General features: G+C 45.4%; 1 protein-coding gene across 1 annotated transcript in view; it reads right to left on the minus strand.

Moving 5' to 3' along the window:
* LOC147885140 (methionine aminopeptidase 1D, chloroplastic/mitochondrial-like) overlaps positions 1-15465 on the minus strand; it is a 104431-nt gene that overhangs the window by 75981 nt on the left and 12985 nt on the right. Inside the window, exon 4 of the mRNA XM_087397624.1 lies at positions 1057-1218. Coding sequence (XP_087253750.1) covers positions 1057-1218 — 162 coding nt within the window. The remainder of the gene's footprint in view (positions 1-1056; positions 1219-15465) is intronic.

Raw genomic sequence — 15465 nt, forward strand, 5'->3', positions numbered from 1 at the left:
TACAGCCAAGAGCCTCCAAGTTAATTTGCCTACAGCTAGGAGCCTCCAAATTGATTCGCCTACATACCTTGGTCTTGCCAAGGCTGACTGTCAGGTGTCTCTCCCTGCAAAACACCTCTAGCTGTCCCCGTAGAACTGCCGCTGAAGAGGACATGAGGAAGATGTCATTTGCATACATAAAACGATTGGCACTAAGACAAACATAACCTAGAATACTGAAATAAGTGGGCTTTGTATAATACATATAACCATTGCTTTGGTCAGAATCATAACAGAAACCCCTTACCCATATCCTTGGCAAGGGCAGGCATGATCGCCTTAATGCCCTATCCACTGTAAATTCCAACAAGCTCCCAGAAAAGCTTTGTGTTTTCAGGAGTCGAAGACCTAGCTGGAGAAGCAGGAATGCAAATAAAAAGTTGATATGAACAATTAAAGCTCTAGAAAAGTCAACCCTTAGGACTGTTGAACATGAGCAGAACATGAGCAGAGGGGCAGAGACTTGCAAAACTTGGGATGAGACCATGGCTCGCCCATCTGCTACATTTCTGCAGCAGCTATGACCATAACAGAAATATGTATAACTCCACAGCGGGCAGGCCTGAACTCTCTACAATGTTTTTGGATAGTAACTATTTAAAAGGCATTCTGAAGCATAAAAAGAAATTCTTGAAAGCTTAAGAGCTTTAGATTGTTATATTCATGTAATAATCTTGTAATATATTGTTGTGGCCTGGCATACAAAAGATTAGTATAGGTTCTGTCACATGGAGAAGCTAGAACTGAAAAAAGATAATGACATTGCTAGATTTCCCATCCCTGAACCCTAAACCCTGTAATTTGTTAAATTTCCCATATACAAAACATTGCATTCTCAATCTCATAACAAAATGAAGCTCGATGCAAAGGCCAATTTCTGCTCTGTTTTGGCATAACCTTTTCCATCAAGAACAACAAACAGCAGATGTGTCTCAACCATTGCCGAATATGAAACTTAAATAGTAAACACGTGTACTCATTGCAGCAGCAAATACACTGGCATTAACGTGCTCAGACCTGCAATGGACGGGAGTCTGGTATACCATGGCAGATGCATTCGTTCACCGAAGTACAGACACTTTTTGGAAATCCACTGTAGCCTAGTGGAGAAGGATATGCCCCAGCCTCAATAATCATCCTATGCACAGCCTCATCAATCTCATCTGTTGTTACACCTGGCTGCAGAAAAAACACAGAGTGCTTGGTTTATATCAGAAATTTTGAAAAAGTGCATCACTTAAACAATTAAAAATCCTCCTTGTCAAAAAAGAGCCTAGGCACCAATGCATTGAAATTATCCAAATAGCAGAAAGTTGTATTTCAGATAAAAACAAACAAAATTTGCACATCATGGGTGGCTAGTTATTTGGAATCAGCTTAAAGCAGCTCAAGAAACTGAAAAAAAAAGCCAGCCTACTAAAGGAGAAGCCTAATCAAAAAGTAGCCCAAAATCTCTTCATTCAAGCTAAAACTGCTTGTGAAGACTGAAATATTTTGTATCCTTCTGATTCCCATCATTTCGGTGCATAGGAGAAAGCATGGGCTGCTTGCCCCTTTCCTGCATTGCTATGTGCACAACCTCTCCGGCCTTCTCACAAATTTGCTCACCAATTTGCTGGCCCATCTGCTTCACTGCCTCGGCTTGGATCATGCTATGAAGCATCATCGATAAAGCATCCCTGAATTTAGCCCTTGTGCCATCAAGCCTGTGCATTGCAAAGCTAGGAGGTATTTTCGTAATATCCTTGGGTGCCCCCGAAAAGCTAGTATTTGGTTCTTCCCGTCCACATTCATTTAAGCTGCTGTTTTCATTAGAACACTTTACCCCACAACATCCTCTAGTATTCGCAGCTGGAATCTCTTGACAACAACCAGATTTTTGTCCTACATCCAAACATGGCTCTGAAGCATGGTTTGGCTGCATGCCTGGGAGTGGCAACATGGCTGGACTGCATTACAAGCATTGGCCTGACTGCATTCTCCTCAGAACTTGGGTGTTTACTCCCCTTGGCATCATAGCTCCAACAACTGGCTGCTCGATGGCATTTGTAGCTCGACATTTACCATAGGAGGACATCGCTGTCAAATCTAACAGCAAGGTACAACCTGTTAGAAATGACCCAACAGACGGTACGCACAGCGGAAGACTGATAGTAATGCCCAGGAGCTCACACATTGTGATGTGGGGTGTGGAATCACAAACTTCTTAACTTATGTGCATAGATGTGCAAGCCAGTAAATAGACAATGCTCAGAGACAAATATAGAAGCAACTCTTTATATTTCCGTCCGTCCACAAAGTTAGACAGGATACAATACCAAAAGGTCCTTCTACTACAAGCTTGACACTTCTAGATCTCTGAGCCCGCATGCTCCACCTCGAGCATATGTAGACTCTCTGTCTAGATCCCTTCTACCTTGCTGTCCGGAAGCCAGCCTAGGTGGGCAGCACCTTGAGCTCAGTCTGCAGCCCTATGTCAGCCTCCTTCTCCTCCTGTGTGTAGGTCCAAGGGTGGGTGTGTGGCTGCTGCTGTCTGCTCCCCAACTGCTGCTTCAAGTGATTAATGAATGAGGCCCAATGGCCTCTTTATATACGCCCAAGGCCTGCTCCACAAAAACCGACCAGCAGCATCATTCTGGCCGACCCAAACTGACCAGTCTGCTGGAAAACTGCCCTTAAAGGGCTCTCATTACAAGGGCCCTTGGCCCACAATACTAGGGCTTTGGCCCTCCTTTCAAGGGCAGTTGCCCTCCTATATATTCAGGGTCCAGCCCCCTTCTGCCCTCCCATTTTCTAGGCATGGTAGGCTGGCTGGAACCAGCCTTACCAGCCCTATGCCTGGCCGACCAGACTGCCGGTCACCCCCGCCCCGTTGTGCCTCTGCCAGGCCCTTCTCCAGCGCCGTACAGCCTCTGTCCAGCCCCATACAGTGGGGCTGTACCCTGCTGATGTCAGCACGCACAGGGCCCTGTTGCAAGCTGTACGCCTGTCCTTTGCTTTGACAGCTGCCCACATGGCAGCTCATGTGCTGCCCATGTGACAGCCCCAATATCACCAGGTCTACCTCCCCCATGCTCTCCTCATATGGGGGCTTACAAATGGGGAGGTGACCATTCCAACACCCCTCTCACCGACACATCTAGGCCCAATGCCAACACGTCGATGACGATGTTCCAGTAACTCCCTGGTCGTAGTCTCTGTCTACTGCCATGACTATCTTCCCTTGCCTATCCACCATGTCCTCCGGCTTCGCCTCCACTCTCATTGTCAGCTTCCACAACTTCCGAGCCACTAAATGGCTCCGGATTTTTACCTTCCAGATCGGGTAGTTGGTCCCATCTAGTTTCCTAGACTCTCCGAAGTTAGGGATAGTGAATGAGAGAAAACTGGGGGAGGAGGAAGGGAGAGCAGGGGTTGAAGAGGCTGTAGAGGTCGACATCTCTGCTGTTATATCACACAGCAAAGTCAACCAAACTCAATTTTTAGTAGACCAGAACTCTGAACGCACCTGACTGAACCTAAGTCACCCTCCTTCTCGCAAAGACACAATCCTCCAATCGTGGAAGTTGATTCCCGAGAGTGTCTGAATCAGGGTCGTCCTTCAGCAAAGTCCCTGCCTTCAGGCTCCCACACCTATGAGCCTCCTACTTGGGCTCTGATACCATATGACCCAACAGAGGGTACGCACAGTGGAAGACTGATAGTAATGCCCAGGAGCTCACACAGTGTGATGTGGGGTGTGGAATCACAAACTTCTTAACTTATGTGCATAGATGTGCAAGCCAGTAAATAGACAATGCTCAGAGACAAATATAGAAGCAACTCTTTATATTTCCGTCCGTCCACAAAGTAGGACAGGATACAATACCAAAAGGTCCTTCTACTACAAGCCTGACACTTCTAGATCTCTGAGCCCGCGTGCTCCACCTCGAGCATATGTAGACTCTGTCTAGATCCCTTCCATCTTGCTGTCCGGAAGCCAGCCTAGGTGGGCAGCACCTTGAGCTCAGTCTGCAGCCCTGTGTCAGCCTCCTTCTCCTCCTGTGTGTAGGTCCAAGGGTGGGCGTGTGGCTGCTGCTGTCTGCTCCCCAACTGCTGCTTCAAGTGATTAATGAATGAGGCCCAATGGCCTCTTTATATACGCCCAAGGCCTGCTCCACAAAAACCGACCAGCAGCATCATTCTGGCCGACCCAAACAGGCCGACCAGTCTGCTGGAAAACTGCCCTTAAAGGGCTCTCATTACAAGGGCCCTTGGCCCACAATACTAGGGCTTTGGCCCTCCTTTCAAGGGCAGTTGCCCTCCTATATATTCAGGGTCCAGCCCCCTTCTGCCCTCCCATTTTCTAGGCATGGTAGGAACCAGCCCTATGCCTGGCCGACCAGGCTGCTGGTCACCCCCGCCCTGTTGCGCCTCTGCCAAGCCCTTCTCCAGCGCCGTACAGCCTCCGTCCAGCCCCAATAGTGGGGCTATACCCTGCTGATGTCAGCACGCCCTTCACAGGGCCCTGTTTTAGGCCATACGCCTGTCCTTTGCTTCGACAGCTGCCCACATGGCAGCTGATGTGCTGCCCATGTGACAGCCCCAATATCACCAAGTCTACCTCCCCCATGCTCTCCTCATATGGGGGCTTACAGATGGGCAGGTGACCATCCCAACACAACCACCATCATATATATCCCAACCTTGCAAGCTGTTTTGTGCTTGCAATGCATTAGTCTGTGAGGTAAAGTGTATTTCAGCTTTGAGGCCACTACGCATAACCATCTTCTTAAGAAGCCCAAAAGGGGAGAATACTTGATGCAACACATCCAATGTGATGGGGTACAACAGATTGTAGATGGTAATTGAAAGGATTCCACTGCTGAGATTCTGTTGGGCGTCGAGGATCTACCATAAAAACACTGCTGTAGGTGCGGTGAGTGTGGGAGCAAGCCCAAGAGTCAAAGCTGGAAAGGTGTCACGTCAACTAGATAGAAGAAAATGAAAGTACAAGGTACATGAAGATAGACTCTAGGACTAAGTGTCCTAGGTGTCACATAGGACTAAATGTCCTATGTGGCATAAAAGGCACTAAAACACTAAAGTGCCTATAACTATGCCTACAAGGCACATACTAGGGCCTATAGGGCATCACTAAGACAACGAGAAGATGGCCTACAAACCCCCCTCCATGGTATGGGCTGAAGTATTATGGAAACTCAGAATACCTGGTATTTTCTGGTCATGGTGGCACATGTTCATCCAAAAGGATATAGCCACCTATGAATGTACAAGGTATGCCAGATCATGTAACAAAGGGAACCAAGTGTAAAGCATGTTGAAAGACTTCGAACTTGGGACGAGGAAGTGCCTTTGTAAACATATCTGCTATGTTGTCCTCTGTGGGAAGGTAGGACAACTCTATGTCTCCTACTGACAACCGTTGTCGAACATAATGATAGTGAACTTCAATGTGCTTGGTACGCGCATGAAACACCGGATTACGCGCAATGGCCAAAGCACTCTTGCTGTCAGTGTAGACCATAGTGGAGGATGTCTGGCGAATGCCAAGATTTGTAAGTAACTGTCGAAGCCAGACACACTCTACTATAGCAGTGAAGGGTGCCCTATACTCAGCCTCTCATGTGGATGTGGTAACTGTTGGTTGCTTCTTGCTGAGCCAAGAGATACATGAACTGCCAAGCAAAAAACAGTTGCTGGTATGTGACGCTCTGGTGTCGGAACAACCTGCCCAGTCACTATCCGTGTAAGCATGCATGGTAAGTGAACCTTGATCACCATAGAAGAGGGCTAAATCCTGAGTGCCTCTGAGATATCTGAAGACTCTCTTCACTGCCTGCCAATGCTGTGAACTAGGCATGTGCATGAATCTGCTGAGCTGAGATACTGCATACTGTAAGTCAGGTCTGGTGTGGCATAAGTAAATGAGACATCCAACAGCCTACTGGTAAAGAGTGATATCACATGGTGGGCTCCCATCATGAGCTGAAAATTTGAAGCCAAGGTCCACTGGAGTAGAGATTGGCTTGCAATCTTCAAACTAAAAATGATCAAGGAGCTGTCCAATATACTTGGACTGTGACATCATGATACCTCCCTCAACATGAGCAAACTGAATGCCCAAATAATAGTGCAGCTGTCCCATGTCTGACATTTCAAAAGCTTGCTGTAAATCAGCCTTCAAAGCTGCAATATGCTGAGTATCAAGGCCCGTAATCAGCATGTCATCCACATATAAAAATGGCACTAAGAAATCAGATCCACTCCCACGGACATAAAGAGTGGGCTTGTGGGGCTATTCTCAAAACCAAGGGATAGTAAGTGTGCATGAATTTTAGCATACCATGCCCTGGGTGCCTGCTTCAAACCATAAAGGGCTTTTCTCAGCCGGCATACCTTGTTTTCAGAACCAACACCTCAAAGCCAGGAGGTTGTGTCACATAAACTTCTTCCTACAGATCCCCATGAAAAAGGCAATCTTGATGTCAGGCTAGTGCACTTGCCAATGGTGATGGGCTGCAATGGCAATAACACATCTAATAGTAGTAATCCTGGAAGTGGGAGCAAAGGTCTCCTCAAAGTCAATGCCTTGTTGTTGGACATACCCTTTTGCAACAAGACGGGCTTTGTGTCGATCTATGCTGCCATCAGATTTCCTTTTTAACTTGTAGAGCCACCGGGTACCAATGGCATGCTTGCCGAGAGGGAGATCTACTAATTCCCATGTGTCATTTTTTGCAATAAGTTGTAACTCAGCTCTCATTGCATCCATCTACTCTTTGCTGTCAAAAGCATCTTTATGGCACAAAGGCTCCTCATTGCAAGCTGTAGCAAGGAGTGCAAACTCAAGGAAGTGACTATGCATCTGTCTATTCCTTGATCTTGTCCGGTCAGCAAGAGGTTGATCTTGTTTGCTATCCCTCAATGTGTCAAGAAGCCATCTGGAAACTTGCCTTTGTTGTCTATTGACAGCTCTTTCTTCAATCACTGCATCATGAATAGTGGGATCATTTTGTGCTAGAAGAGAAACCTGCAAATCAGCATGGGGTACTGGCTGATCATTGCTTGTTGGAGGGCCTGCAGAGGGCTCATGTTGCTGATCAAAGTCTCCCTCTAAGGGAAGCAGAGGTAACCAAGAGTCAAAGGCATCAAACATGTCAACTTCTGGCTTAGCTTTACAGTCCACAAGAGGAGAAGCCGAATGTTCAGCAAAGATTACATCTCTAATAACAATAATCTTCCCAGTATTTGGTTGGTATAACCGATACCCTCTGCTCTCCTGGCTGTAACCAATAAATATGCATTTGATTGCCTTGTCATCAAGCTTATGTATCAGCTGAGATGGTACATGAACATATGCAAGAGACCCAAAAACTCTCATGTGTGTAAGTGAAGGCTTCCTACCTTTCCATGCTTCATAAGGTGTAACAGTCCTCAATGCCCTTGTAGGTGATCTATTCAGCACATAGTTGGCACACATCACTGCATCAAGCCAGAATTTATTGGGCAAGGACTTGGCCTTAAGCATGCATCTAGCCATCTCCATAGTGGACCTGTTCTTCCTTTTAGGAACAGGATTATGCTGAGGAGTGTAAGGAGTAGTGCATGAGTGAACAATGCCCCGTGAAGACAAAAATGCACCAAACTCCTTTGACATATACTCTCCCCCACTATCTGTGTTGAGGGTGACAAGCTCGCATCCTGATTCATTCTCAACCATATTCAGCCACCTCTGAAAGCATGAGAACACTTCAGATTTGGCTTTTAAAGCATACACCCAGCAATATCTCGTGAAGTCATCAATTAGAATCATGAAATATTTGTACCTCCGCATTTGTCCTCATTGGGCCACAGACATCACTGTGCACTAGCTGCAATTTCCTTTGTGAGAATTTTGGACAATTCTTTTGAAAAGGAAACCAATGCATCTTACCCAAAAGACAACCCTCACACACATGTTTGGAAACTGTATGAGTTTGAGATACATCATTTGCCATGCTCTGTGAATGTAACTTGGCAAGAGCTCTATAATTGAGATGACCCATTCTCTCATGCCAAAGATGAGTTTCAGCAAACTGTGAATCTGAAATAGCAAATGCTTCAATAGAAAGTGCAGCTGAGTGATGATCAAGGTGATAAAGCCCCTTTTGCAAAGTGCCAGTGAGAACTATGGCATTGTCATCACACGAAGATCATATACTAGGCATCTGTATCCATCAAAAATCACTCTGAAACTTGAAGTGGCAATTGCTGAAATTGAAATCAAGTTGACTTCAATTCCAGGCACAAAAAGAACATTTGTCAAAGTGACTGGATGGCTTGAAATGGATGTGAGCTGCACATCTCCAATTCCTTGTACAGCATAGGAAGCATTATTAGCACATGTGACAGTCCCCCCTCGAGGTGCATTAGCTAAGGAATGAAACAACTATCTGCAAGACGTGACGTGCTTGGAAGCACCACTATCAAAATACCAAGACTGAGCATCATTAGCAGTAAAGAATGCATCAACTTTGGAGGGATCAAAGGAGCAATGGACAACCCATGCCCAATCATCCTGGAGAGTATGTGCATGTGAAGCATCAGTTGGTCGTGGGATTCAATTGCATGTGAGGCATTGACTTTCAATCCTGCTTTCTTTTTCTCGGAAGCAATGCGCTTCTTGCATTCTGAAATTTCATGCCCTGGCTTGCGACAATAGTTGCATCTGTTTTTCTTTGACTTATCTTCTGTATGTTTAGATGCATTGAAGGAATTGCCACTGTTACGCGCATATTTAGGCTTGCCCATAGGCTTGGAAGCCTTGCCTTTTCCTGTCTGCTGTGAAGCAAATGCATGAATAAGAATAGTAGCTTGCCTATTAGCACGACTTTGCTCTTCCTGCAAAAGCAAAGTGACTAGCTGATCAAAAGAGTAGTGGTCTAGATTACCCATGGCCACTAATCGAAGGGTTGTACCAACCCTTGATATGTATCTGGCAGCCCATTCAATGTGGTACTGACAAGCTGAGAATTTGGCACCACCTCATCAATATTGGCAAGTTGTTCCATGAGGTCCTTGACCTTTGTCAAGTATGCATCCATAGAGTCACCTTCATTCATACTGACTTCCTGCAATTGCCTTCTTAAATATGCAACACGTGCCTCATTTCGAATCTGCTAAAGAGAAGCCAATTTGTCCCAAGCATCCTTTGATGTCCTGCATGACCGGATGTGTGGAATAATGATTCTCTTGCACGATAACGCAATACAGGAATGTGCATTTGCATCTCTTGCATCCCATCTTGTTTGTTCTTGAGTTGGAGGAGCAGCAGCAAGGGTGCTAGAGGATAAAGCATCAAGAGGAGTACCCTATGCAGAGGGACCAGCAGTAGGAGCAGCCACTGTAGCATTGGCTGGCCTCAGATCAACCCCAGAAACAATATTCCAAAAATGCCTTGCAACAGGAATATGTTTCATGAGATAAGACCACATCGGATAGTTGGTGCCATCCAACTTATCATCTTCACGAAGAATGCCAAATAGATCATGATTGTTGCCAGCCATTGCAAATGGGATACCCTGAAAAGAAAAGACCTGAAAACACAAAAACCTCAAGGCTATCACTGCAAAGATCTGGCTGTAATGGCTGTCCAAAAATGACAGCAAATGTCTTCAAATAAATGTTCTGCAAATTTCCAGCTTAAATCAAAGGGCAAATGCAAATTTGACCCAAATGTGACCGTGTCAGGCAATGACCACTACAAAAAACAGCCAATCTGGCAAAAGCCCCAAATTTAATGAGGGCAAAGAAGCCAAAAAGGAGGGCAAATACTACAAAAGCCCAAATTTTGCTGAAATTTTGCAAATGTGACCCAAAGTCTTGCAATCTGACCCAATGTCCTGCAAATGTGACCCAATGTCCTGTAATCTGAACAAGAAATTGCAATCCAAATCCCAAAGCTCCAATGTCTTGCAAGAAATTGCAACCAAGAGAAGGGAAATGAACTGAAAATCCCAAATTTGCCAATGTCCTGCAAAAGCCCCAAAACTGCAAATGTCTGTAGATGACTGCAGTGTGACCCAAAAAGGGGTATTGCAAGCAAGAACCAAGAACCTGGTTCACAGCCAATGCCAAAACAAGTACAGAACCTGTAGATAGATTCGCACGTGAGAAACTCTATGGAATACCCGAAGCAAGTACAAGCTGTACGGTCAACTGATCTACATGTACATTTGTACGGAAGACACGTACAAGCTGCTGACAGCTGATCTACAGGTATACCTATATGGAAGATCGTACGAAACAGGTACGGAGTAGATAAACTTGTACGTAGCAAGTACGGTGCAAGTACGCTTGTACAAAATATGTACAGTGCATGTACCTTGTACGGAGCACATATGGGGGTTTACAAATGGGGAGGTGACTTTTCCAATAAGGAGAGCCCTGTATATAGGGTAGTAAATAGCCCGACCCAAGGGGGCTATCGTAGCTGACCCAGGGCCGCTCCAATTCAGCCCTATTCCTTGGGCATAAACGAATCAGTAAACCTACTCTTGTCTAGGCAGGCACACCTCTATCACTATGAGATGTCATAACCTTAACAAAAGAAACATGGAGGAAAGATGCAAGAAGAATGGAGGAAGGAGAAGACCAAGAGAGAGGAATGGAAGAAAGAAAAAGGAGGATGGGAATCAAGAAAAACTTCCTCCAACATAAGATACATGCAATGGGAACAACTTAGAGACACGTGAAGGTGACTCCAGAAGGGACATCCAAAATAATGAATGAGCTAAAATCTGAGGATCAAAAACTCAGGAAAGATATGGCAACCACGCAGCAACTTACCAAGGGGAAAGCAGCGATGCTAGAGTGGAAAGGGTGGTTAAAAAAGGTATAGCAAGCCCCATGAAGGAGTTCATATCTGATACCTTGGAAGAAGATAGAACAGCAAGGCATTGAATGTCCTTGTTAGAGGATTAGCAGTACGCAACACCCCTATGGCAGATGCCGAAGCATTGTTCACCGAGCTGGGGGTCACCTTAGGTGTGATACAACCTGGAGAGTGGGCAAGGCTGATGCACCAACCAGGCCACTGGTAGTGAGATTTCTCACAGCAACAGATAGGTCCACCCTCATGAGCATGAGGGGAACACTGAACGGTACTAGGACTTTCTTGGATGATGATCTCACGCTCTTGCAACAAGAGCACCGGAGGGAAGGGATGGTAGATGTGATCGCAGCAAGACAAGAAATGGGCTGCCTACAAAGATGGCAAAGTGAATATCCAAGAAAGCAAAAAAGGGAAGAGGAGGAAGAGGGGGAGATGGACAGCACATGACGGTGTAGGGCCTACGGGCGAGGTAAGAGGATAGATTGAGTATGGCGGTGTGGAACTGCAATGGCACCCTTCCATCCCATCCAGGAGGGTTCTCAGAGACCTCCACTGATAGAGACATGGTCTTTTACATGGAGACACATGAGAGTCTAGAGAAAGGGCTGCCCACAATGACAGGACACACTTGGGAGCCGGCCCATAGGAGGAGATGAGGAGAAATAGCAGGATACATGTGAGACCGCATATTTCTGTGATGATGCAGGAAGAGCATGCAGGATAGCTGTGGATACATGTTCAGTTGCTCGACAAGATTTTCATTACAGTACATTACTCCCCCGTGGATACATCATCCTATGCGCATGACTTCGCCACAAAGGGTCGCAGCCCAAACGAGACGATATATGATGACATCGCAGAGTTCGCTAGGCAAGTGGAGATCCTCCTCTTAGGTGACTTCAAAGCACGTAAAGAAGCAAACAGATGGGCCTACCTGACTTTGGATCAAATCCCCTCAGAGAACAGAGATAGACCTACTTGAGCTCGGGATAGTGAGACACTCTAAGGATGCACCACAAGTGACAAGGTATGGGCGACACTTATTGGACATGGGGGTAGTATATACCTAGATGAATCCAGGAACATTCCCAAACTCATCCTTTAAAAACACAACATAGTGCAGTTTCAATCTCATGATAGTCACTCACAAGGTTGAAAACCATAAACGCCATCACACATAGCAGGGACTAGCTACTATGACATCCCCACTGACGTCATGACCTGATCATATATAATGGTCTTCAAAGACGGCTGTTATCCTGAGGTTTTTCACTTGCGTTCCACATGAAGGAGGGACCAGCACAATGGACTACCTAATGGGCTCCCCAGCCTTTGTGCCACGAGTACATGACTTTACTGTCACCCCCCCCAACACACTCGGCGCTGACCACTCTTAGCTAGCATTCAGTGTTTTGACTGCCATGTCAACCACAGGACGAGACCCTCCTACCCCACCCATGTGCAGATCCACTTTGACATTGCTCTCGATGCGGTCTACATGAGCCCTTGTCTCATGAGCTACTGACCTTCCTTGAAGATGATGTAGACCTCACCCATGCCTCGAACACTCTCGTAGCAGTGGTTCAGAATGGCACCACCAGATTTCTCCACGACTCGTGCCGCAACACACCACCCAGCTGAGAAGATGCCCTAGAACCCATCATTTGACGATGAGTGCCGACAAATGAGATCTCACCTCATACATTGGATGGACAAAAGCAATAGAGCCTAATCCGCCTTCACAGCCACCCTCATCCACATTTAAAGCAAGTGAACAACACCATCAGAAGGTAAAAGGCATTCATTGAATATCCTTGTCTCTGCATACCTCTATATACAACTCCAACTCTGGCCACATTTCCTCCAGAAGCCAAACAACCTTAAAAACCCAATGGACTCAACAGCTCAAGACAAGCTCTCCTACTAACTGGGATCAAGCTCAAAAAATACATAGAAGACCCATGAAACATAAATTCCAAGAAAATGACAACTTCAAAACTACATAACTGCCATGAACACTTCCTAACAGCTCAAGGTATAAACATCCATACATACTATGAACCCACATCCCACAAGAGAGCTTCTTTTAACCGTCATCATGATCATGAAATTAAAAGGGACTGTCCCGTCAACATCAAGTGCGTGCACCAGCTTCCAGTAGCATGATCACAAAATCATAGGATGCGCAAGCCCTTCATACATGTTCTCAATAGTCTTCACGTCAATTCTTTGATCTCCAAGTGCTACTGTCACACCTTTTAGAAACCAACTATACAAGCATTCTCCACAACTACATCTATGCTTAGGATGCAAGCAAGATCCAAACATTATGCAGACAGCCGCCGAGGTCCATTGCTGCAATTAGGTTACTGTCGTCGCCACAAGCTTCTTCACAAGATTCTATTATCATCCATGAGCTCCTTCTGTCTAGAAGAACATCATCAAGCTTCTCCTAAGATCACCCATGAACTACTAGCCGGCTTCTTCCTGGCTTTTCTCCCGTTTACGAACTACTAGCTATAGCGTGACCACAAGCATTAAGGGCTGCAGCTGTTCCGCGCATGTTCCCAAGACCTTCATGCTAGTTCTTTGATCGCCCCACACCCTGGTTGCGGCCTCTTGCACCAAACTATGCAAGCATAAACTATTCCATGCACTCGGACTGATGGCGCCTGTATATCTGCGTGATGATAGCTGCTTCGCAGCTTCTCTCCTGCTCACGGAGCTCATGAACATGCATAGTAGCGACGCCACCTCCTGTCCATCAACTCCGGACCAGAGCAACAGTTCGTATCCTATCACGTGATCATAGTCAGCACCCGACTTCTCTTGTTCATGTAGCATCCGGCTCTTGCAAAGCTTTCCCACTGCACAGTAGCCACACCACAGCCCAAAACAAGAAGCTCTGCATCTCCATGGAACAGACGACCTCTCCCGACCAAGCTCCTTCAGCCTATCATTTTCAAGCTTACCCTCTCTGTTGCCCACAAGCCTCAACACTCCATAGCTCTTTTCTAAAGCCACAGTTCATGCCCATTTGGTGGAATATAACCAACTCGCAACTCACCACCTCTCGTCCCATGACCTCCCTTCTCCCATCATCCCCCGTCCCTCTTCTCTCTCCTCATCACTGGAACTCCCCAGTAGCCGCCATGTTCACGTGTCTTTGCCACCTTCATGCTCAAGAAGATCCGGCCCATCATCACGTAGCCCACCCTTGCATGCATGGATTACCTTACTTCAAAAAAAAGCCACGTCATCCCATGCTTTTTACTCCTCTCAAAGGTTTTCTTAAACCTTTGGTCTATTAATCCTCAACCTTAGGCTTTTAAGCACACCCTTATACACAACCTTCAAGCAAAACATTTAGTGCTTGATTACCACATATGACCCCACATTCATGAAGCCCACAACCCATGATATGAATGCTCACCTGTCTTACAAATCGGGAACCCCTCATGGCAAGATAAACATAACACAGGACAACAATGAAAGACATGTCATCCCACACCAAATGCTCTGTAGTGCCTCATGCACCCACACTGCTCTATCATCATATCCCGAGAGTCCCTCTAAAAGCATCTACAATATATACCTTTGTAAGACTAGAATAAGTCCAATCATACAAATTTAGAAATTTTGTTGTTCTAAAGATCAAAAATCATAAGATTAGCTGTTGGGGCTTCTGCACCCGCGTAAGATAAAACGATGTAGTTGAACAGCTGATCACCACTTGGACGAAAATTCAAAGAATTTGCATGTCCGCTAAGGTGATAGAAAAATATACCTTTGTAAGACTAGAATAAGTCCAATCATACAAATTTAGAAATTTTGTTGTTCTAAAGATCAAAAATCATAAGATTAGCTGTTGGGGCTTCTGCACCCGCGTAAGATAAAACGATGTAGTTGAACAGCTGATCACCACTTGGACGAAAATTCAAAGAATTTGCATGTCCGCTAAGGTGATAGAAAAATATACCTTTGTAAGACTAGAATAAGTCCAATCATACAAATTTAGAAATTTTGTTGTTCTAAAGATCAAAAATCATAAGATTAGCTGTTGGGGCTTCTGCACCCCGCGTAAGATAAAACGATGTAGTTGAACAGCTGATCACCACTTGGACGAAAACTCAAAGAATTTGCATGTCCGCTAAGGTGATAGAAAAATATACCTTTGTAAGACTAGAATAAGTCCAATCATACAAATTTAGAAATTTTGTTGTTCTAAAGATTAAAAATCATAAGATTAGCTGTTGGGGCTTCTGCACCCGCGTAAGATAAAACGATGTAGTTGAACAGCTGATCACCACTTGGACGAAAATCCAAAGAATTTGCATGTCCGCTAAGGTGATAGAAAAATATACCTTTGTAAGACTAGAATAAGTCCAATCATACAAATTTAGAAATTTTGTTGTTCTAAAGATCAAAAATCATAAGATTAGCTGTTGGGGCTTCTGCACCCGCGTAAGATAAAACGATGTAGTTGAACAGCTGATCACCACTTGGACGAAAATTCAAAGAATTTGCATGTCCGCTAAGGTGATAGAAAA

This window comes from Dipteris shenzhenensis, chromosome 26 (assembly GCF_047967505.1).
Source record: "Dipteris shenzhenensis isolate YYH24624 ecotype China chromosome 26, Dip_SZ_1.0, whole genome shotgun sequence".
NCBI classification, from domain to species: domain Eukaryota; kingdom Viridiplantae; phylum Streptophyta; class Polypodiopsida; order Gleicheniales; family Dipteridaceae; genus Dipteris; species Dipteris shenzhenensis.